The sequence below is a fragment of the Tyto alba genome, unplaced genomic scaffold (assembly GCF_018691265.1).
Source record: "Tyto alba isolate M040663 unplaced genomic scaffold, T.alba_DEE_v4.0 Super-Scaffold_33, whole genome shotgun sequence".
NCBI lineage: Eukaryota > Metazoa > Chordata > Aves > Strigiformes > Tytonidae > Tyto > Tyto alba.
This window is the reverse complement of record NW_024881308.1, coordinates 13,724,301-13,749,710: the sequence shown is the minus strand read 5'-3', so window position 1 is coordinate 13,749,710 and position 25,410 is coordinate 13,724,301. Positions and strand designations below refer to the sequence as shown.

General features: G+C 39.7%; 1 protein-coding gene across 3 annotated transcripts in view; it reads right to left on the bottom strand.

The window, feature by feature from the left end:
* CDH4 (cadherin 4) overlaps window positions 1-25,410 on the bottom strand; it is a 553,545-nt gene that overhangs the window by 157,391 nt on the left and 370,744 nt on the right. For all 3 annotated transcript variants that reach the window (XM_033010416.2, XM_033010414.2, XM_033010415.2), the window contains exon 4: window positions 9,696-9,872. In XM_033010416.2, the coding sequence (XP_032866307.1) occupies window positions 9,696-9,872 (177 nt within the window). The remainder of the gene's footprint in view (window positions 1-9,695; window positions 9,873-25,410) is intronic.

The following is a 25,410-nucleotide window of genomic DNA, read 5'->3' as shown; positions in this document are numbered from 1 at the left end:
CAAGGCTGGGTGCATGCTTAGCAGCCCTCCATCAATATGAAATGATACCACAAGCCATTTTCACACTTTTGCTAGTTTGCTCTCACACGGGACACAAGCTTTGGTCAGAGCAGCTTCCTTTGCTTTCCCCTCCAGCCACTTCTAGCTGGGCCCTACACCATGCTCCAAAAAATCACTCACCTTGAAGTCCATCACCAACACACCTCCCTCATCCTTAGTGAAGCATAAACACCCCCTGCTCTTTCTAGAAGCTTTTTGCACAGACTGCCCGCAGTCAGAGTCGGTTGCAAACACACCTCACTTCTCCACAGAGAAGAAAACAAAACCTCCTGCAGCTGTGGCCAAACCCTCATCCCTCTTAAAGGGTGAGCTCCAGGTGATGCAGGGGCTTTAGGGGATGCATCAGTCTCTCTTCGTTTGTGGAGGGAAAATACATTCAGCTCTCTTTACCCAGTGCCAAAAATATGAAACCAAGATCTACTGACTGGCTTTTCACAGCAGGCTTCTGGCTTGGTGTCTGTTCGGCAAAAAGGAATATGCTGGCACGACATATGCATTTAGATGTACATATACATCTGTAAGTGTGGTCTCTGTATGCCTGCAGTACATGCAGAGAAACGTAAATAAAATTAGGAATCTAAGTAAAATTATAAGCATGGCCAAAGAAGTTGGTACTGCATAGTGCTGAATTCTTGGTCATAATCCAGTAAGGCACTACTCGTGTCCTTAGTTTCCAGTCACTGAGCAGACTCAGAAGAGCCACTGGAGCTACTTAAAGGCTCAAATTTAGGCACGTACTTAAAATCTCTGAACAAGGGCCAAAACATTTAGTACCATCTGCAGATACCAAAACTGCCTTGGGCAAAATGTTTCCCTTAATATAATCCAAGGTTTTGTTTATTTGTTTTTAAGTTGTCTAGCTGTTCAGATAGGAGGAAAATGTCTTTTAAATTAAGGAAATTAGCAACAAATATGAATGTTATTAAAAATATGGTAACTATTAAAATATAGTAAGATCTCTGGGAAAGAAAAATTTGAAAAGAAATGGGGCCTTTAATGAAACTGTGGTAAACTGCTGCACATCCATTCTTTGCTGCCCTATCATCTAACCATGGCTCATCAGTCTGCATTAGAGACAGCTGAGAAAGGATTTAAATGGTGACACCTTTATCACTGAAACTCTCAGCAGTTATAAATAAAACAATTAACTGCAGCAGTGAAAGCTTAAAATTAGCCAAAGAGTAAATTCTCTAAAATCTTAAAAGCTGACATCTGAAATTTCAGGGTGCTGAATTTAATTCTTCTGTGATGCAGACTAGCAAGAACATATGCAATAGTAAGGAAAGAATAAGTGTGGATGTTTTTTTTGCCTCCTATCTCATTCCAGCCTGATACAGTGAATTTCAGCAACAGCCTAGCTGTCAAGGTTAGATCTGCACCATCATTCCGCAAATCCAAACTCACACCCACACAGCGCCTCTGTGTCTTTGGGACTCCATTTCAACTCATCAAGGAAGCCAAGTCCCACAGTAACCTATTACTAATGTGGGTGATGAGTGTTAAATAATGAACTACTGCAGCAAACAGGCAGATTGCAAGTTCTTTGTCTCTGTTCGTGTCTCGGCTTTTTTTCATTATTACTATTTTTCTTTTGAAAAGGCATGAGCAAAACCAAAGCTTTTTTCTAAGCAAATTAACCCACTGTTTTTGTGTACACTCTGTCTTTACAGATTTTCAATAGCTTTCATGAGCTGTGTACATTAGCTCTGACTATGCCTTCCTGTCTTTGCCTCTACACATAATGACAGCCATACTGAGCGGCTATTACAGTTATCTCACTTTCTGGAGACGATGGGGACGTAATGATATGTTGCAATATGTGCAATGGGGTATTACAGCTAAATACTCTTTGGAGTGATTGATGAACTATTTTGCAGTATGCCTGGTATGACAGTTCAAGGCGAGGGGTACTTATCCTTCTGTGCTTCCTACATTTCCTGCTCCCGAGGTGAACTTGAAGCAGGAGCTAAAAGGTAAGGGCTGGATGGGGGTGGGGGTGGTGGAGGAATCTACTGACACCAGACAGAGAAAAGGAGCTGCTGCTTAGATCATGGATCGTGGCAGACAAGCACCTTTGAATCAGTGTAAAAACAAGCCTGTACATTAGCAGACCCGATGTACAGATGCAGCAGCTGAATTCAGACATGAAATGAAGTGACTGAATATAAGCATCAACAAAAGATTTCTGAACACTCGAAAAAATCCAAGTCCATTATGAGATTCTTCAAATAACCCAAGGACGGGCCCAGCTGCTGATAACCGGAAAGTGCTGCTCATGGTCATGGCAACAGCTCTGTGGTCTTGAACAGAGCCACTTATCTGTTCTGCCTCAGTTTCTTATTTGTGAAAGAAAGACAATATTCACTTACGCAAACACATTCAAAAGATCAGATCCTGTATGGAAAAATACCTAAGCAAAGACTGTACGGATCTGACTTATAATTTTTATTTAACAAGTAGGAGTTGGTGGTAGGGTCCCAAATACCTGCTATTATATCCCATCTCACTGCCTCACAGGGATGGCTGAAAGACTGCAAAACAGTCTAAAACAGTACATGAGGTCAGATCAAAGGACTGTTATCTCGGTGACCTCTCGGTTTGACTCACTGCACCCCAAATTTTTGCTGTCCTTCATTCTTCATAACTTCTCCGTTTCTCATGCTTTCAAAATTAGTAGCTGCATGATGACTTTCCTTTCTAGGAATCTATTAGCACAAATCTGACCAAGATCTGTACCAACAGTGGGTAATCATCCATGTACATAGATCTATGTTTTAAGACACCAAGTGTCAAGTGCAAACACTGATCCTGTAATGATGACACCTGGACCCCGACCTGACTTTAACATATACTATAAACAAACAACCAGAAAATAACATCCTGAGAGTCTGCTTAAACCTGAAGAAAATCAGAAATATTATCAATTAATTTCAGGAGTTTTGAAATTTCATGCTGACACTTCCAGATCAGAGTAGGAGCAGTCCCATTGCTGCCAATGGCTTCCGAAAACCTCAGCTTTTGTATTCTGTGGGAAATGAAAAAATGGTTCAATTTCTTGTAACTGGGACTATATGTGATGGAAATTTATCACTTCCAAATTGCATGTCATTTTATGATTTAGTGTTTTTTTATTAGTGGGGCTTTTTTCCACACATGTTACTATTCCCAAAGTATCCTGGAAAATGGTAAAATCTCAAGGGCAATATTTTCAGCTGAAGTGGGAAATGGGAGCCCTTGATATTTGTCTGCAAAGTGTCAATCACCTTAAAATCCCAACCTCACGATGGTTCTCCTTGAGTAAGTAACAAGGCTGGGCTAGCAAAATGAAATTCTTTAGTAATACATTGGCAAACTCAGAACCACAAAGCACCAAATTCCCCTTCAGTCTGGATTTGAATGCATAAATAAATAAGGCTCTTGCATTTATTTCTGCTAGAAGATTGTACTATTCCATTCTGCAATTATGGAAAAATGCAGAGCACAGGCAAGATTTAGTGTCTGAGTTTTTGCTGCAAGTCTTATGTCAGTAGAAAGGCATTTGTGCTCTTGGGAACCAAAGTGAGATTCACCCATTTGTGGCAGGTGTTTTAAGCACTCAGCCTAACAATCTACCCACGCATGGCACTACAGCAATTCAACGACTAAATTAAATCCCTGAATATTAAATTAATGATGGAAATCTAAAATATTAATATATTCTAATTGAATATTCTCCGATAAATTATCTAGGCATTCTCAGCAATTTGATTTTACTTTCATTTCTTAAGGAACTTTCAGCTGCATAAATACAGCTATTAAAGCAATTCAAAAAGGGAACATTTTCTGCTCAGACAAGAGAACTCTAAACACAAAGAATCTAAAAATTTCTTTCATATGATTGATTAAATCATAGAGCCCAAGACAGCTGAATCATTAAATGACTGCTTTCCTTCAGTCCCTCTGGCTTTAGCAAGGACAATATAAATTCCCCATGGGTCTGAATACAAGGAAATACAATATGTATAATTACAGTATAGGCTTGAATGCTGTTGTAAGAGAAGTTCAAATGGAGCATTTATGCTGTAGCTGCACTTTTCAATCCATAATGTTGTATGTGCGTGTGTATGTAAAGCTCATAAAGCATTGGGCATCTGCTTCCTTCAACCTAGATTCCGAAATGGTGTACACTGGTGTAGCCCCACAGCTTTGGAAAAGATGCATGAATTTACATCAGGATATGGCCTTCTATTTCTGTGAAATGCTGGAGATTGAGAATTACATCTTCATACACCAGGAAGAATGCAAACAAAAGAATGTAGCTTAAGGAATATATATAGTGTGGTATATGTTTAGGAATCTGCTTTAAACTGCATGTTTATAAGAAATTTCAAATGGATGTGTCAAGAAAGTAAAGATGTGTCGTAGTTGCCTTTCTCCATTCATTCGCAGTGTGCCGAGTCCTGGTTTGGTAACACACACACAGAGGACAGATCAATACCGGAGCCAAGACTGTGGCAACATGAATGCTTAATGAATCATTTTCTTGCTAATCTTTCTCTGTTTGGTGTCAGGTTGGTTTGTAGTGTGAAATTACAGTCAAGAGCCAAGAGCTGTTGCAACCTACATCCTTTAACCAGCTTTCAGAGAAAGGCTGTGCCTTTTCAGAGCAACACAACATGCACAATGTCCCATTTCCTCTCTACCCTCTGGGCTTCCTCCTTCGTATCTCTGTCTGACTGTCACAATAAAGACCAAATTGCCTAATTTCTGAATTTCAGGTGGTGATGCTCACAGGGGTACCAAAGACAAGATGTACTGAGAGCCAGAACTAGAAATTTTAGAATTTTTTTTTTGTGGGGTTGGTAAGGCAAAAGAAACACCTGTTCCTGTGAAGAACAAGGAAGATCTAGGCCTATTTGTAATCAAGGCTGTCTGCGTGTCTCTCAGGAAAAGTAAGGTCTGATGTCCTTTGGGAAGCATTTGCAAGGCCTTTTCTCAACAAACCTTCTCTCACCACAGACAGATGCCATCTGTCTTGCAGCTGGGAGTTAATGGATTCTAAACTGCCAATTTCACAGCAGTAAGCAACATGGTTGATATAGAAGGCATGAGGGATTTCCTACAATAAAACTATTTAAAACAGTGCAAAGGTGCATACTGAAATAGTCATGATGAGCAAAGGAAATGGCAATATTGAGGGTCGATGGTCCAAGTCGGCAGGGGTTTTGCAGCTCAGTATACCTCAGGTGTATCTCCAATACTGGGATTTTAGATTTTTGGAGAACTGCCTCACTATACCTATTTCCTGTGCCAGGATGGGCTACGGCACACGAATAGGCTGTGGAGCTCTTAGGGCATAATCAGCTTTTTTTCATATTAAGTATCAGATATCACTGTATAGCTTAACATGTGCTAAACCCACCCATGAGTCCACCATGGGGTTTTCTAGTGTGCTAGGAAAAGCTCTCTGCTCCTTTAACATACACTGTGCCGCATGAAACCCAACCAATCAATGACAGCTCTGCTAAGAAGCAACGCAAGAGTCTTCAGGTACATTATATTCTGCCAACTTTCCGAACCACTTCAGAACTTTCTGATTAAATTTACATAAAATGCATCCTTCCCTCTTATTCCCTGTTACACACATTAGATTATTTCTGGTATTCTTGTGCCTGAGATTACCAGCGCTCGTGTATGAGAGATCATGCTGTGCCTGTAGCCGCAATCAGGGCAGTTTGTAAGAGCACCAAGATCCTGTCTCGGTCATCCTCAGTGGATATTCAGGACGGTGTAATAAGAATGAACAAGTTGTTTATTGTAATAGATCTAATGGGCAAATACCACATTCTTCAATTCCAAGTTTAATAAAGGCAAGCTGAAAAATTAGGGTCTATGCAGATCAAGTTAGAGACAGGCGGCTCCCAAGAGCTCCAGAAAAGTCCTGGAGAGCACTCATAAAGGTGCATACAGTTGCAGTGGTTGATAGAGAAGCCCATTATCAAACCATGCCATGACAAGAGGCTGGTCCTGCACAGGACTATTAGTCTTTTAGAATAATGATTTTCATGCAGCCCAGTGAGATGGGCCAAGACTTCAGTCTTGAAAGCTGACTCAAGATTCCTGTTAGAAGAAGCTAGAGACTTGTATATGGATCCAAAACTGAGATACTTTTTGAAGTTCAAAAGAGGATGAAATAGAAGATTAGCTAATAGATAATTAGATAATAATTAAGAATTAGCTACACATGTAGTCAGAAAGGATGAGTCAGTGGGAAAATAGATGGTACTCAGCAAGGGCGCAACTATTTAATATATTATCTTTGTTGATCAGTGTACCTGCATGAGTCATTTGCTTGGAGAAGAAGGGGGATTTCATATTTGGTTTGTATTTTTAATAGGCATTTTTATGGACCTCATAGTTATAATAATGAGAATACCTGACAATTAGTAATGAAATTATCCTCACTACAGTAAAATATTTCACAGCATGTAAAATATTATTTTTAATTCAGAGGTGGAAGTGAAGCACAAGGAAATTAAACTCAAGATTTTCATAAATGTTTGCAAAATAAATAAACATTTGATATAAACATAAAATTTGATAACTGTTTTCTCATCTCAAAGACAAAACCAAAATTTGCAAAATATTTTTTATACCAATGAAAATTATTTTTAGCTTATATATCAGGTGTTTATTTAAACTCTTTGAAGAATAAGTAAACCTTTCAGCAGCCAAACCTAATCAGGAATTCCTATTATTATTTTTTACATATTATTTTTCTGAAATATATTTGCTAGTTAGTATGGTTGGTGCATATGAACAGAAACGGATGTTCTTTTGAAAGAAAAAACCCTGTAATTAACAGAGGGGTTTTTTGGCAGGGATAATGTTGTGACGACTTCCATTTTTCTTTTTTTTTTTTCTAAAAACTTTTTCATTTAATGTATTTTATCAGAATGAAATGGTTTAATGAGCAGAGAATTATAGTTGATCCCAGCTGAACCAGATAGGGCTGCATTTCGAGGTATGTGGCTCCCATCAAGCTGCATTCACCTTTGCTATGATTTAAACTTCATTCAGGCACAGCCTTGCTAAAAATACTGACAAGTAACTAATCAACTTCCATAAAATGGAATTTTTGCCTTCACAATAGGAAGCAGGAATAGGAGGCAACCCAAAAGATTTGCCTATGCATTTCAAATTAGTCTGACCTATAAAAACGCAAACAGCAAGTGGTACTATGAAAATGTACTTCTGGGAGGGCTTTTTGGTTTTTTAATATCCAGATTTTTCATGCCATTCCTTCCTTTCCTTGGAGGTAACCAGAACCAAAGATAGCATAATGGAGGGACTGGTTTCCATTAGTTATACCTATAAAATGTAAGTTCAAGCAGGGCTCTCTGGACCAAAAAAAGTTCAGTGTCCAGGAACTAGTGTTAGGTTTGAACTCATACTATAGAGTAGCAGAGAAAATTGCGACAGACTTCCTTCTGTACTAATGTGATCTGAGCTGTAACTTCACATGTGCACTTCTAGCTCCAGTTTGTGAGCAGATGGACACAAAAATATTCAGCACCCAGCGAGCAAAAGCATGGGAAATCAGATCAAAACTGTTACCTAGATCTAGGAGACAGCAGAATGCTCCAGGGCATTCTGAAGATTATCTGGATGGAAATAGTCAGGTAGTGCTTGTCTTTGAAGACATTGATTTGTCCTATTCTGGATAATTAAAGAGCAAAGTCTAATAAGGGAAGCTGTAACTCCCGCTAGGAATCACCCAAGCTTCACGTTCTGGGGCCAGCAAATAGGCCAGATGCTGCAGATGAGCAGAAACGCAACCCAAGCCTGAAACATCAGGGGTCTCGTGCTTAATCAAGTTGAACTCTTTGTACGATCTTCCCTGTCATTCCAATACTTTCTGTATGTCAGGTGAAGAGGAAAGCAGCCTTTTGTAAGCCACTTCTTTTCTTCCCATCCCATTTTTACTTCATTTTCGGTGCTTCCTCTGTATTTAAAAACTGCAGTGGAATGTATTTCTGAACATCTGGGAGCTCTCTGTTTCCATCGGCTAGGTTATCTTTCCACAGTTATTGGTAGTTTAGTGATAAATATAAATTCTTCTATACTTGTACAAAATTTATTATTTGTCACTTTCATTAATACTGGAGTTCTGCATTCTTGAGCCCTATTTCATCTCCAGACTGTAGGGGGGAAAAGTGTCACAGAGATTTCACTCCTTATAAATCAACAGATTTGCCATGGTAAGCTGGTGCCAAGTTGTCCTCTTGCTGTGTAGTCAAAGCTCAAAAGAAATCAGCAGGGAGTGGGACAGGGCGTAAATTCATTCTGCAAGTATTTTTCACAGGAATTGAGGAATTAATCTAAATTATTAATCTGATTTAGGAAGATATTTTTGACACAACAGGTTATTATCCTCTTCAGACATTTCTTCAACTTAGTAGGACAACACATTAACGGGTCACTCCATACCCAGCACTGCTGACCACACAGACATCTTGGTTCCCCTCCCTGTTTTCCAGGACAGACATAAAAACATTTGCCAGCTGCTACTTTTTTATTCCTTGGTGTACTTCCTTAATTGCACAAAGAAATGACATCAACAATTCAAGTTTTCTGAATACTTGGTGAATTGGAAACATGCACCTACAGTCACTGCATGAGTCACTGCAAAATTCACTTGAACTTCTAAAGGACTCAGCAAGCTCCTTTCTTCCTCCCAGACATGGGCTGTGCAGAAGAGTATCAGCTAATCAGTGTGAAACAGGTAATGATGTCAACTCATTTGAATCCAGGCACTGTTTCAAGATGACTAGGTGAACTTCCTGAGAAGGGATGCCAATGACACACCACTGTTGCTCAAAATAAGTTCTGAAATTTTATAATTGTTGCCATTTTCTTCCAAGGGAAAAGTTGAAAAAGGCTGCCAGGGAATTCTCTTTTTTTTTAACAGCTAAGCTTTCGGCTGCTCCAAAAACTGAAACCAGCACCCACAAGAGTAATAGCAACATGTATTTGTATTTTGCTAACACTTATCAACAGCAATAGTATATCAACCAAATGTGTCTGTCAAAGGCCCCTTTTCACTTCTTTTTCTTTTCCTGTCATCCAATAATCATCACAGAAAACCACATGGGTAAACTTGATCTCAGACATCACCCTTGTAAAGAAAGAAACTAGCAACATACAGTGGATGAGGGATCCATCTGCAGTGGCGGCAGGCAGCCAACCTCCTCGAGCCCCACCACGCATCTGCACGAAGGAAGGGAAGGAGGCAGCACCCCCTCGTCGCTGGGTGTCACCAAGCCCAGCTTTACACCTGCAGCTGTTTTCTGGATGAGAGCTTGGGCAAAGTGCCATCTTGGCAGCAACGCCAGCATCTCTTGAGGGACTGGCTGGAAGGAGGCGATTAGGCTGCCGTTCAGCTGGGGGAGGGAAATCTGGGGCAAGTCGCTCTGGAAAAGAAGCGTTTCAGCAGTGTGTAAAAGGCAACTTTTTCTGCATGAGGAAGAGCAGAGAGCCTGTGCTTCAAGCCAGGCTTCCCATGCCACGAGCTCGGACCACACCTACTACCTTCACTAGACCCACTGCAAGATTGCTATTATTTTCATTATTTCTGTTTCTTTTTTTTAACTTACTCTAACCAGCTGCTGTGGGAAGGGTCCTCTGGAGTTTTCCGGCACATTGATGGGTGGGATGACCCAGTCTCTCTTCTGTCGCCGCAGGCCGTTAGCGCTCTGGTGCTGGCGCCACGGGAGCAGAGTGTCGCTTTGCTGCTGCGCCAGTTCTCCAGGCATGGTCTTCCTTCCTTTCGGCTGTTTTGGAAACAAGGAAGCAAAACCAGTTAGTTTCTTCCTCGCTTCTTAGAACTTCTCCCAACTGCAGTGCTTCCCTGTGTGCAAATGGTCACATGTAACTGTGAAAATTATTGTTATTAACATGATATATTTCTGCATCACAAAGACACAATATGCTTTACTGGCAACTCTGCTGCCACTTCATTTTCACAAATATATGGAGCTGTCACTCTCAAATCAAGATGCCTCCCAGAATATATCGTCTTCATTACACCAGCTGCAAGGAGATTTAGCAGCACATTGGAGTAAAGAAGTTTCTGCAAATTTCTAATAAATGCAACCTATCAGAACACAAAAAAAGGAAGAGGATTTCTTTACAGTCTGTGCCATGGGTCCAGTTTTATAGTACGGAGGTACCCTGCTCCTTGGTGTTAGCAGGGCTACAGAAACCTGCAGTCTGAGGTTGTGCAGATGTATCCTGCCAAACCAACCAAACCACAACCAGAGGGAGAGTCAGTTCCATGGCTGCAAAGGTGAATTAGTTCAACTTCTTAGTGCTTCATGAGGAATGACATTTTTAAAGAGCTGGGTTTTGAACGCAAATCCCAAATACACATCTCCTCACACAGCCTGGAAATTGTAACATGTCTGAGTTAGCTAATGATTTTCATTATTTAGGGCACCTTTGAGTCCTTCTTTGTGACTGTTTTTTTTTAAGCTACAGATTCTGCGCACAGCATGTTTTGGTGTTGGACACATTAAAATGCTGTGGCATAAAAATGGAAATGGTAGGACCATGGTTTGGACTTAAAGAGTGTGGTTCATTATTAGAAAATTTCTGCCTAATAGCATAATGAATCAATGAAATGTAGATTTGGAGAGACTCTTCACAGGTTAACCAATACTTAAATACTCTGTGGCTTTTTAGTATTCCAGGCATTACTTCTGGAAAGCCTGCAGAAAAGGTAACTAATAGAGACAAGCTTTTTTAACCATCTGGTGACCTGCACTCCCACCAGAAAATGTTTAAACTTTCATAAATTAGAAAGACAGCAAGCCACATTATCTTCATTTGAGGTAAGATCCACTGGGAATACTATTGTCTGAATTTTACAGTTTTCAGCTATTTTTCTCAAAAAAAACCCCACCCCAAAAACCAATGCCCCAAGCCCCAAGAACACTGGAGGAAAAAGCATCAAAGTATTTTCTGAGTCTCCTGCAATTTTAAGCCAGAGTCACTTTTTGTCTTACTCCAAATGTACAAACTCAAACATCCTACAAACATTTGCAAGCAGCTATTTGTAGGCACTGATTTCAGTGGGATTCACTGCTTCAAGGTTTATAGTTTGATGTAAATCCATCTATTGGCACATTTCAGTTCTTGATCTGGAAGTGCAACAAAGGAGGCAGTCACCTCAAAAATATACAGTATATGAAAACTAAACAGTATATGGAACTGAGTGGTGCCTCCAAAGCCGTGCAGACCTTCTGGATGCCAGGAGTTAGGCATAGCAGCAAGGAGGCCATTCTCACATCTTGATTATGGCTCCAATTGGTGTTACCTCTGGAGGACAGACATCCACTGGCTGCAATGGTTGAAAGTGTTTATGCAAAACTGCAGATATTTTTACTGCAAATCTTAAAAACGAGCCAGTTCCAGAGCTGAATTTTCCCAGAAAGTATGGTCTTTTTCAGTCACACACATAGCCACATTTCTCAAATCCTCTCTCACACTAACTCATGCCACTAAGGTGACTGCTGTTTTATGTTTTACTGAATGCTGTTTCATACACCTTCGACAATCATCGTCACTAAGTTGCTGCAAGATCACTACACAACTGTTCAATATTTAGATGTTGTTCTAAACATACTCAAGTGTGTACTGAACAAAGAAACAGCATCGTGATGCAGCAGTGGGAGACTTTCTCAGGCTATTTGGGATATTGGTAGGTACCATTGATCTCATTCTTCCTATGGGATGCAATATGTGATATCCGTAGAGATTTAATCTGAAAGGGGTTTTATCACCAGAAAGGTATCTTTTCTGAACACTGATGGAAACAATGTTATCTATAGAAGATAACCAGAAATGAATGGTAACATGAAATATGACTACCAGACCTAAACTACAGACAAGTAGATATTACTTTTTTTTTTTTTTTTTTAATTGGCTTGCGATCCCCAAATGGGGATCCTTTGAGAACAGGTATTTGGATCAGTTTATATAATTGGCAAGTGAGCATGGGGACAGATTATGAAAGGATGGTCAAATAATTTGCGCTCTGCTGAGTTTACACAGTGGAATGAGTCTGAACTAAAGACAGACTTGAGAATTAACATGAATCCCAAAGCTCCATGTATACTGAAATAATTAGTGTCAGCTCAGCAAGGCAGTACCAGCCTTTTTAGTCTTTATGAAATATTTGCTGGCAGGTGACTAGACAGTGACTAGCTTGCTTGTCACTCTTGATGATGTTTTCCTACATTAGAATAAATCATCAACATGACTCTGAATTTGGTATGCAGAATTCCAAAAGCGTCTTGCAACAACAATTTTTTTTTTTTCAAACAACAGCTCTTTTTTATCTTCATTTGTTGACAATGCATTCTCATGACCTTAATTTCTCTCGTGTTGTTTAAATACATTGTACATGTTTTCTACTGCTTAAAAGCTGTGAGACAAATGCTGTAACAAAGTCTGGTGAGTACAAATGCCGTAACAAAGTCTGGTGAGTACAAATGCCAGAACTATTCAGATCTCTGACTGAAACATCCAAGAACATCTCTGGAATAACACCAATGACTAACCACAAGCCCCAGAAAACTCTCCTGTACTTTTGAATTTACAAGGATCTAAAGTTCAACTCAAAAGCAGAATGTGACACCAAATTAAATTAATTATAAAATACAGTTTATAATTCTGTTTTTGCTGAGTAACAGCTTTCCCTGAGATAATAACTGCTCTTTCTCTTATGGCCTTACTAGCCATATGCTTTCCAGAATCTCAGGCAGACATTTTCAAAGAAAAAATATTCCTCTACCTTTTGTAGTATCATCAGAACACAGTCTGTCCATAATCCTTCTCACAATCAAATCAAGCACCTCGAGTGCTACTGCTTTAGGGTTTCTCTCCTGTTGCTTTTGTGAGGTGCCATCACCCTCTCACATATGGTGAAAGGATGATGGGTGTTTGTAGCAAAAGAGATACCAGTCCATGAAACACATGCCCAGTGGAAAATTAAATCCACTCTCCATTCTGAAAATTACACGGTGACATTTATAAGTCGTTACAACAAGATCAAACACCAAATATGGAACATATAAGCATGGTCTTTGGCAATACACAGACAATTAAATGAGGATATAAAATAGTCAGATAATTCAGTAATTATGCCTGTCTATTACTTTAGGACACCGATAAGCTAGAGAAATACAGCTGAACCAAAAAAGATTAAAACCTTTAAGTACAAGGAGAAAAAGTGATTACAAAGTGTGGGATGAAGAAAATCAACAGGAGAAAAGACCATACTGGGATGTAAATTTGTTATGAATTTGGATTCAGTATGATCTAATGCCTTAGTATTCATATTGTGGCAGAATTTTTTAGAGGCCGCTAATGAAGTGATGCAATGTGTGCCATGCTAGCTGTATTATTTTAAGCCTACATTCTGCAAACCTGGGATTAACACTTTGCTCTGAGTTGTCCAGTGTCTCTTCTAATGGGCTTGCAGCCCACAACTACAACTACAACATATGTATGTGCAGTGCCAACGTGGGCAAATCATAATGCACCTACTGCATTTTCTGCTAATAAAATGCTTCTTTCTCTGAAAAGTGCAACTATGGTATTTGTTGTGAGCCGTTGTAGGACAGGGAAAGAGTCTCTCAGAGACCATCTTCCCTGAGTTTGATAAGGAAGTGGCACCGATGAGCTGAGGATTAACCACAGTACAGTGTGGCAGAATCTACCCTACAGTTCCCCTTGCCACTCTTTTGGGGGTTTTTTTGGCTATCAGTTAAAGTAAATGAAAACCATACTGAAGTCAATCGGAAAGCTTTCACTAAGATGACAGGTCAAGCTCTCAGAAAGCAATGTGTGGTTGAAACAGGTGCAGTCTCATCTATAAGGATTGTGCAAAGATCTTCCTTCTCAAACGCTGCTCCACAGAAGGTGTAGGGCTTTCTTAAAGTCCATGTCAGTAACCTCAATGGCATTTCACAGGAGTAATTTCCATTCCCTTTTCAGTCTAGCATTGCATTTAATGATGGTGAATACAACCTGCTGCATTCGGAAGAGGACAGGTAGCTAAGCCCCCAGGGGTGTTCGACTTTAATACTAAACAGATTTAGGAAACCTGACTCCAAACTGGTGAGATTGTATGGTGCTCCAACTAACTCCATTTACACCATGGCGTTGAGAGCTCGGGGAGATTCCTTGTGTGCATTTAGTGCTGATGATAAAAGGTAAGTCAGAATAGCTATCTAAGTAGTTTATAAGCTCCTGCCAGTGTTACTCTGTGGCTTGTCAGTCTTTCATTTGTTAGGAGACTCAGACTAAACTCAATCCCTACTCACAAAAGAGGTTGCAAAATAAGTCAGTGAAAGAACAGGACACGTGGGATCCCTATAACCCCTCAAGCCCTATCCTGCTCATAAAAAGAAGGCTGTGAGCCACTGACTTTTCACTAGCCCACAGATAAAACCAGTGAGTGTGAAGAAATACCAGCTTTCACCTTCCGCTACACTTAGCAGTAGCCAGTCTTGCCAGCTGGCACGTCTCCCCTCCCAGCCAACCTGCCTTTGATATCCGTCAGCCTCTGGCTACAGAGACATCTGGAAGTTATTATCCAGCAGAGCGTATCACAAACCCATTTACATAATATAATATCATATTTTGTGTTCCTGCTTAGCTGAACATTTTGGATCACTCTAATGTTTGGATAAATAAGCCACCATTCTCTGCATATAAATAACAGTGTGTCTTAGGGAATGTTTGTTGGAGATTATTAATTTTATAGGGCTCAACCTGCAAAACGAAATGCTCTAGATTCAGCACTAAAATATATTATTCTTGCACTTGCAATGAAAAGTACTTGCAATCAGAGGAGAAGTAGTAAGGCTTTTATTTCCCAAGTATCAAAATTATTTATGATTTAACCTATGCTTTATTTATATGCCAATCTTGTTATTTTCATAGGATCTTTAACACTTTGCACTAGACATTTTTCAGAAAAGAAACAATACTTGGCTTGCTTTGGTTCTAGTGTGACTCCTAGGGTTTAACTGAGGCAACATGTTTTTAATACATTTTTATCAATACAAGGGGCTGCAAAGCCACCTTTAGCCCATTGCTCAAACTATTTCCCTTCATCTCCTGTATCAATAGTCATTTTGAAGACTGGTACCATTTTCTACCAAGGAAAAAATTTATTTAAAAATATTTAATCTGAAGCTTTTTTGCTTGTTTCCATGGCAGCTGCAGAAAGGACAGGAGAAAATTATATTTACCAAACAGAAAATAAGACAATGAAAATATAGCTTAGTTCTTTAAAAAAACGAACATGAGATTGCTACAAAATAAATATTTGCATGAATTCTGTTCTAAGGAGACAACACTTTGCTGACATCAGGGAAGGCGGTGGAGGACGAATGAGCCTTTTTTTCCCAAAATGCACCATTTCCCCAGTTTTTGATCTTTTAGCAGAGAGAGATATTTCATTTTGTGTTCCCATACAGTATAATGAAAGGGTTGCAGAACAAACAGCAAATTTATTTATTTTAGGGTAATTGATTCTTTTTTATTTAGGTCATTGCTGAATTTGCCAAAGTTGGAGACAGGAAAAAAATCATTTTAGGATTAGACTTTATATTTTAGACTTTCATTTATTACAATCATTCTACGTGAAGGTATTCTTTAGGAACTGCACAAGCAAGGAATCTGTAATATGTTTTTCTCCTTATCCACCTTCTAGAAATCTGTTATGACTATCTATATTAGCTCTATTTACTAATAGTTGTAAGCTGTGGTAAATTTAATCAAAGATAGCTTCATGTCACATCCCATTACCATCATGGCATAAATTGCTATTCATGAATGATTTCTGTCAAAGTGCTCTGAAAAACTTGTGTTTTAGCAGCAAGATGTTCCAATGTGCACAGTTCTTCAGCAGGGGCATTAAATTAATGTGTTTGCAGAGAAGCCACTAATTGACAATGAGACGTGATTTTGGCAGTAGACTTCCACTTTAAAGATAATGAACAGTGTTCAGATACACTGAAGAACCCCCTCTGCTCCTAAAACTATACTAATAATTTCTGGTATAAACAGGAATACAGGGAACCAATCCTGACACGATATTTCAAGTGCCAAATCAAGCTGTTTGATCATCACGACTTACAAAAGCAAACAGTGGAATCTCAGTGTTTGTGACCTTTATCAAACCTGGCTACACACAGTCAGGAATGTTATGTTTGGTTAGGAACTCATCAAACAAAATTACCTCTCCATTTATAGAAACCATACAATTACAGTATAAAACATTTTAATTAAATCAGCTAGTTAAGCAAAAATTCATTACTTTTTTTTTTTTTTTTTTTTTTTTTTTAGCAGCTAGCAGTGGGGCTGCATAGAACAGTTCACATTAGAGTCAATTAGTAAGAAAAATTGTCAGATTTGGCAAGTGCATGAGCTTCCAGAACACATCAGCTGACAGGGAAGAAAAAGTTTGACTAAAATCTAACAGAGTTAGTGCCCCCAGAGGAGGAGAATGAGCCACGTAAAATGCACACACATGCATCAGGCATGCCAAATGCCCCTCTTTCCCAAGGAGTCTGTGTCAAAGCTGAGCAACTGCCTGTATGTGCACTGTTCCTTGATATCTGGAAAATGAGGCATGCATGCAAATTTAAGGTTGTTAGGTATCTGACTGGCTTTGCAGGATTTGGAAAATTTTATCTGATATAACTAATAAAATGTCATCAGTGTGACAGAGGAATCAAAATGTTCCTTAGTTTTGTAGGGCTGCAAAGCAAGAAAAAAGCTGAAGAAGAATAACAGGTATTTTTAAATAGGGACAACACAACACTCTGGCTTCTAAGTCAGACAACAGAAGATCCTTCACAAAAGATGCAGCAGGGCCCTTAGTGGGTAACTGTAATTAAATGCTAAGTCTGGACTCCAGAGAAAAGAGACACCCACTAGCTCTGGGCATAACCCACAGTTGCCTTAGAAGACTATTATTTAAGAAAATTAACACAATTTGCTCTCTTTGATCAGAAAACCTAACAAGGTTAGTGGCCCAGATAAAGACCTTGAAGACGCAGACCGCAGTGAACATGAAAGCTTGCACCTTGAGCCAGAATGGGGCTTTTCAGGTGGCTGATCACCAGGGGCAGATGATGTTAACTTCCCAGTACAATTTAATCGAAATTCAGAAATATCCTGAACTCACCCACACCTTCTGTTTGCCTAAAGGTTTGGCAAATTATCACTGTTTTAAGTTGAAATCTGGTAAGTCACCAGAGCCTTCAACATGCTTTACTTTTGTACAAGCACAATAAGGCCACCTGCAGGCAACGCACACTCACATTCATTACTAAGCAGACATGAAATGAGGAAGGAATCTCTAGGATGAGGGAAGTTTTGGCTGGGGTGCAGAGGCAGAGCTGTGTTGAAACCTGTCCTGTGGTACCTCACCACACTGATGATTAGAGGTATCTTCTGGACTGTGCACTGCTTTCAAGATTTCACATGATGCTCTTCCTCTTCCATTCTCTGGAAGAATCACATACCAAAGCAGGTACCTAAGAAATCCATCTGCCTTTGGTGGAATCTTTTATGGTTCCCACAGGTTTCAAGCACCGGTGATACTCTTCTTGTCATTGTCAGGCTCTGAATATTGCAAGAGACTTCAATGACCAGAAGAAGATGACATCATCCACAAAGCACAGCTCTCGATGTACATTTTTCTCTCGTTTTAAGGCTCAAACATCTTATCCCAACATGAAAACTTTTGATGAGGCTGTTTCCTTGTAAAGCTCCCACATCAACTTGACCTTTTCACATTCCCTTTGTAAGATCTAATCTTGCAGTGCTTCTTAGGCAGGATTGTTTAAGAAACATCTAAATTACTGTTGTACTCTAACTTCTAGTGTTTACAAAAAGACATTTCTATCTTCAAGTTAATGTAATTCTCATAATTGGAAGAAGCCATGCACAATGGCTTCAGAACTACAAGTACTTCTCAAGAGCATGGCTATTTATTAAATTGCAGAATACTACATACTTGTTACCTGTTCAGATACCTATAGGAATGGAATAAAGGTGGTAGATTTTGATACGCTATGCAGTAAAAACTGCTACTGCAGCTTGATATTACCTCTCTTGTTCTGCATATACATTGTCAAGAAAAATGTATGAAATTTCTGGACTAGTAAGTTGAGTTCTTCCACCCAGATAAAACTTCAAAGAAATAATTTGAAAAATTGTTCCAAAACACATTTCTTTTGTTTCTAGAACTCAGGCTACTACAATTGTTCTTCATCACAGAAAGAAGCAGGAGCAAATCTACCCCTTAACAAGCCTGTAAAAAATTTTAATCTCATTTTATTTTTCTAAAGCCATTGAGGTTCAAAAGATACATGAATCAAATAATCATAATGAATTAAATGTAACAATATTCCTTCTCTTCATAATGTTTGCAAGTAAAAAGATCACAAGAGATTTAAGAGATCACAAGCACCACTGCTACTTTAGCACAAAGCAAAGTAATTCATTCTGGTACTTCTCCCCAGTGCTAGGCGTGCCAGTTTGCCCTTTCAAGTTATCCTTTGGTTATTTCAAGAGGCTCTTGAGAAAAGGCTGTTCATCTTTTATTCCCCAATTCTGCAGTGCACCTAAGCAAATGCTTAAATTTGAACATGCGAACACATTAAATTTCTCTCCATTCGCATGATGAAATTAAAGGGTGTGTTTAAATGCTTTACTGGATGGAGACAGTCTGAAATCCCACTCCTTGCTGGCAGTAAGGGCCCCCCAGGACGCCTGTGCCCGGCTGGTTCTCCTCGCTGCTCTGCCCGGCAGTGCCCAGGGGCAGAACGCGATGCCGCTGCACCACCACGGGCCACAGCCAGCGAGCAAGGACCTGGCCTCTGGAGGCTGGGAACAACCTAAGCCTCTCCTCACCCTGAGCTTGTAGCTACCAAGATTTCTCAGCTTGCTGGGCTAAAGAAAAGATAGGAGGACACTTTCAGCCCCTAAAAAAAAAGGTTTATTATAATGGATGTGCCTGCATGAAGCAATTTTTGTCTTCACTCAAACTCATGTTTACACGCAACTGTCAATGGATTACCACAGCGGTGAAAGTTTTTTTAGGAAATCCAGTTGAAGATGGTTTTTGGAAGTGGCAGTCAGACTTCAGCAGTTAACAACAAAGAATGTGAAACCGGAGGTCAAAGGCTTTGATCTTGCAAGGGCAAGGCACACATCACAGGCAGGCAGTACGCAGCAGTCCAAGGGTTTTGTTTTATCAGAAAAAACTTATTTCCGCATAGGCAGTTCAATCCTTAGGACTTCTTTTTGTTTGAAGGAAGACAGATCTGGAGTGAATTTCACTTACGGATGATCTTTCTAGTATGGCTTTGAGCCTGACCCTTGGTAAGATGCTGACTATTTAAGAACTAAATGCGGCAAGTGCAGTGCTTGGAAACTTCCCACAATGGGCTGATTTTCCAAGGCAATGAGCACCTGTATGTCATATCTTATCTTGGCTTCAGTGCAAGACAATGTGATTCAACATACCTGAAAACCAGGCCAATAAGTTCACGTGTTTTTACAAACATCACTTTCATCTCATTTGATGAGTAAATGCCGGATGTTCAAATTCACTTAACCATGAGATCAGAAAAAGTCACCTGAGGAATCTTTATTAGACTTCCACAATTAAGATGAGCACTCTCACTGGTAACAACTATAGGATATTAATTTATTAGTCATCTGCTTTCTCATCTTTTCCACTGATCTGATTTGTTAAAACTCAAACAATGTCTCACCAGTTACCTAAAGGAAACAGAAATCTCTGTATCTACCGTCACCAACCATGATCAGTCAAGGCCTTATTTCACCAATGAGGATACAGAAATAAAAACGATGCCAGCTGCCATTTTACTGGAGATAGTTACTGCCTTGGATCCCTCACTGAGACAATCAAACAGGACAGTCCCAGCATAACGACCCAGTACTTAAAATGTGCATAAATATGGCCAGAAAAAGTCAGGATGACAAATACAGTCTCATTTCTTCAGCCCCTCTCTAGGGATAACACAGTTTGATGGGGCAAACTTCATCACCCTGATGCCATATATACTCATCCAGTATAATATCTCATATATAATATCTCATCCTAGTGCAAGAGAAGGAAGGAAAGGGAACAAATGCAGTAGCTCTTTTTCCCATTTCTTCCAGGCACACCCACTTGAAAGCATCAGGAAGACCAGGAGCACTGGAAGCACAACTCCCACTTAAGCTGTCATTTTCTTCCATCAACGGAAGGCTACATCTTCATCGCTTTCAGGCCTCTTGCAGAGCGTCCTGGCTAGCACAATAACCGAGGTCATAAACAAGATCAGTGCTGAATAAGCCTTTCCTTGCCCAGAGACCTTTGTATTTGTGATCAGCAATAAAAGGCTGTTCTGGAATTTAAAATCTCAGCTGGGTAAAATGCCAGAGATGATTATTTAAAGGCTTTAAATAAAAAAACCTCTGGCTGTAAGAATCAGCTTTTCACGTTCATATTGTATGGCTGTGGACTCATACCTGGGTTATGAAAGAAGTCCCAAATAAGATGAGACATAATAAAACACAAGCTGGGCTTAAGAAAAGACTGATTTCTGACAGTAGTTCTCAGTGTTTTAAACACTAGCTGCCTAGCCATATATTTGCAAGGTTTTAATTGCACCATTCCCAGTGATTTAACATTGCAAAAATTTACATACTTCCATGCTCAGAATTTGAGAAGCTAAGACAATGAGAAACTTAGGTTGACATAAACATGATTCACAGAAAAGAATATTTTTTTTCTAAAATAAGTCACCAGCAGCAGATGACTGGCATCCTACATGTACTGAATATATCCTGTGTCTTCAAGCTCTTATGCTGTGAATTCCTTTCTATGCTTTATTTCTATGATCCAGATTTTAACTCATGAGGTGAGAATTACAGAAAAACAGTTAAACAAATAAAGAAAAAAAATTGCCAGACACGCCTTAATATGCCTAGACACATACAAGCACTGAAGAATAAAGAAAAGATCAATATGAAAGAGTGGGCCAGAACTTCAGATGGGACAAGCAAACACAGGGAGTGGAGGATGTTGATCAGTGAGGAGTGATGAGGAGCTCGAACTGTATGGACACAGAGGGTAGTGTGGGAAGTGAAGCACGAATGACTATATTCTATCCATGTACTTAGGAAGACTTGAGTTTCTGCAACTAAGAAACAGGGGACACTCTGAAGACTGAAGTCTTCAGCAGTATTATTGTTCACAAGCATAATCTTCATTTTTAGACTTTTGGTTGAATCAGTATCCAATTGTTAGAAATAATAGCATGCACTCTTAGGAAAGAAGGCATTGAACTGCTAATTCCAGATAAGTAAAGCCCAACTTTACTTTGTTTTCTCCTGAAGTGTTATCCTACTCAAGTTTATCTTTCATAAATCCTGGCGCAAGTTACAGGGACATTATATTAATTAATAATTTCTCTTCTCTTCCTCTTCTCTTCTCTTCTCTTCTCTTCTCTTCTCTTCTCTTCTCTTCTCTTCTCTTCTCTTCTCTTCTCTTCTCTTCTCTTCTCTTCTCTTCTCTTCTCTTCTCTTCTCTTCTCTTCTCTTCTCTTCTCTTCTCTTCTCTTCTCTTCTCTTCTCTTCTCTTCTCTTCTCTTCTCTTCTCTTCTCTTCTCTTCTCTTCTCTTCTCTTCTCTTCTCTTCTCTTCTCTTCTCTCCCTCTCCTCTCTCCTCTCTCCTCTCTCCTCCTTTTCCTTCCAAATTTTACTCACAGGTCCGATTGATACTTCTAATTGCAACAACAGGCAGCCAGACAAGAACAGTACAAGAATCTTTATTTTAAGTATTTATTGTTATGCTAGAATATCACTCAGTTTCCTCTGGGGTAATTCAGCACTCCTGTGGGAAATATGTGACCTCATTTGCATTTTCTAATTGAATTGCTATCAGGTTTCTTGCAAGACTGAACAAAAAAAGTTCCTAAAGTTACTAACATCACTTGTATTAACCAGAAAAAAGTTTATGTTCAATTGTTTACTGGGGAGGAGGGGAAAATGTATGCTTCATTTATCATAAAATACATTTTAAAAATATTTACCTTTGCTATCATTTCATCCTACTTGTATTAAACTGTAATGTAGTAGTTAGAATTATTTCATTACAGTAGTTACCAGTGAAAATTTGCAGATTTGCTTAGGTTATTAAGTCATCAAAAACCATTAGCACATTTATAAGGCCAACACTATGAAGGAGGGGAAACTGTTATTGTATTGGGTCACTCACCATTAAAATATCAGCTTACACTGAGAGTAACGGCACAATTGTGGGATCTCAGGTGCAGGTATAGACACCAAAACCTCTGATTTTGCAATGAAAGCACACAAGGGGATGACTATCCTGAGAGGAGCTATCCTGAACCAATCTGTCACCCTGAAAGCATGCTGGCCCCCACCAAAACTCCCCTAGCCCACTATGTAGGTTTCCAGTCTTCTATATTGTGATCACAAAGTATGACAAATCCAAAGGATCATGTATTGAGGTATTTATCTTCTGTGACCTTGTGGAAAGTAGACCACTGCCTTGATTTTGCAGGCAGGCTGTAGGAGACTGGGTTTGCTCCCCCATAAAACACACCAGGAATTTTCAGCAGAGCAGGGACCTCACTTCTAGTCCCCCATGACCTTAGCCAGTATCCCAACAATGCTAACTTCTCCTGTAACATTTATTTTGTATTAACCTCCATAATAAACCAAATGTCTAATAATGGCCATTCCAGGAGGACTAATCATGTTTTCATGAAGCTTTAATCCACAGATAATTGTGAACTAAACTCTGATTTATCCTTTCAGAAGTGATTCAGAGGGGCAGCAAGCTTCCCATTACACAGTGGGATTGCCACAGCTGAGGGCCATCAGTCATGGGGAAGCCTACAGAAACACAGAGGATGAGCAAGCAAGGCAGAAGGACTTGTTTGTGCTGTAGGTACCAGCAAACAGAGATCAGTAGGTGTGGTAAGGCAAATTTCATGCCAATTATTTTTAATGTCTGGGAACTGTTCAGCATTTTCACAAAATCAGTCAAAAAATTACAAAGTAAAATGAAAATGGATGTATGCACCAGAACAGAGAGTTGGTCTCTCTCCCTTTCTCACGTGACCTCCTCCTTTCTCTCCATATTTACTGCGTCCGTATCCTGAATATAACACAACAGCCTGAAATGTCTTTAAAAATATTATGTAGTTCTGCTTGAGTCATATTACACTATACAAAACCAAATGTGAAATCTGTTTCTAGTAAAAGCCATGAAATGTAGTATATTAAGGTCATGGCCTGAAACACACTGAACTGGATATTGTTAGGTTTTGGTGTTTTTTTTAGCATAAACACTATTATTTTTTAAAATAATCTCATAATCATATTTATTTCTTTAGTGAACAAAGGAGTATTTTGCTTGCAAAAAGCACAAGCATTTAAATAAAACACGTCGGATGCCTGCTATAGGGACCCACAATAAAACTGCTTATGACCTTGTCATTAGTCTTGTTTTCCATATTTTTCCAGCCTCAAACTACACTCTAATAAGGCTTTTAGAAATGAGGGATATGAATTTTAAAAAGCTTAGCTCTCTCTGTTTTGAACTGGAGTTCAGCTTACATTAACATTAGATGAATTTCCAACCAAATATTTTACTAAAACAGAAATGTGTGCTTATTCAGTTTTCTTTCTGCTACACTGAGAAGAAATTTAAAGCAGTATATAAGACATCTTACTTTGTTCCTTCAATATTTAATTACTTTTAGAAGGAAGCAGTATTTCTTTGGTTAGAAAATGGCAAATACAGTTGATATAACATACAGGGCTTAATTATATCTTTCACAAGCCAGAGCCTTACTGAAGAGCAGCAGAAGTGTATTTATATGACTCTAAGCCATGCAAAACCTCAAGGGTCAGCCCATCGGGCAACCGCTAGATTTAAGTCTCTTCAAGTCTTTTCCTTCTTGTCTCCTGCATGGCAAAAATTCTCCCAAATGGCACAATACAGCACAGAAAGTCCCTCCCCCTTTACCCCCTCCTTCCCTGCCCTGCCCTCTATGCCTAAGCACTTCAGAAAAGAGGAAAGGAGAAGCCAGTCTTGATATTTTGACAATTACTGTGGTGCATTAACCCAAACTACGTCTATGGCCCATTGACCTTGCCTATCCCTGAACTAGCTGTGACTGTTCCCCAGGACATGTGCCTTTGTCTTTGATCTGCAGGTCTTCAAGATCCAGCAGTAAATCAGGCTCTTCAACCGATTTCCTGCCAAATCCTGCTTAAATGTAACTGCCCAAGCATCACAGAATTGTTTTTTTTGAGTAGGTGCCAGACATTATAACTGCGTTTACTCAGTGTAGTACAGGATCTTCAGCCCAGACTAACACAGAAAAGGAAGGAGGAGAAAATGAAAAGGGGAACTGCTGCTACCAAAGATGATATGGAAGAGGTGGGACAGAGACAGCTTCTCAAGGAGCAGACCAGAAGAAATGTGTTTTCATGGAGAAGTCCCCAGTTACCGTGGCACTGTGCAGCCCACTGCTGTATTTAACTGAAGCAATACTGCTCTCAGACTGCCAGGCAGGGACAGATCCTTCCTGCTTTTCAACTACATGTATGAAACTAAAAAAGAAAGAAAGCATCTGTAACTTTCTGTCTGAAATACTTAATGGTGCTGGCTTTTCACTCTTCAGCTGTGGGGATGGGAAGCTGTTGGCATTGAGTGGAGGAGACATTTGCCACTGTGGTGTCATGTTGTGCTTTGCTGCCTCGCTGGCCCCATGATGTGTGTGAGCATATGTCCCTTATCAGGAAGCAGCAAAGCTCCCTGTCCTTGCTGCATCGGAAGGGAACAAGCCCAAATCTCCCCTCTGGAAGTCCCCCACATTGCTGCAGGGCCATGCAGATGGCTTGCAGAGAGAAAGGAATCACTGCAAAACCCAGGGAGATGTCTCAGCAGCATGGCAGCAGCAGCACAACTCCAGGTCTATGCCATCACAAAAGAAATCTGCTTAAATTCCTATTACTCAAGAAGCTGGTTGGCTTTGACTCTGGAGAGAGGGAGGCACCCTTCATTTGCAGGTTTTATTTCAAGTCAAGAGAGAGTAATAGCAGTGAGATGCAAACACAAGGTATGTAACCTGCAGTAAGTAACAGAGCCAAGCAGTCACTTAAAAATACAAAACTGTGAACTTAAAGAACACTTTCCTCACTGATGACCTCAAATCATTTCTGTGAGAGAGGC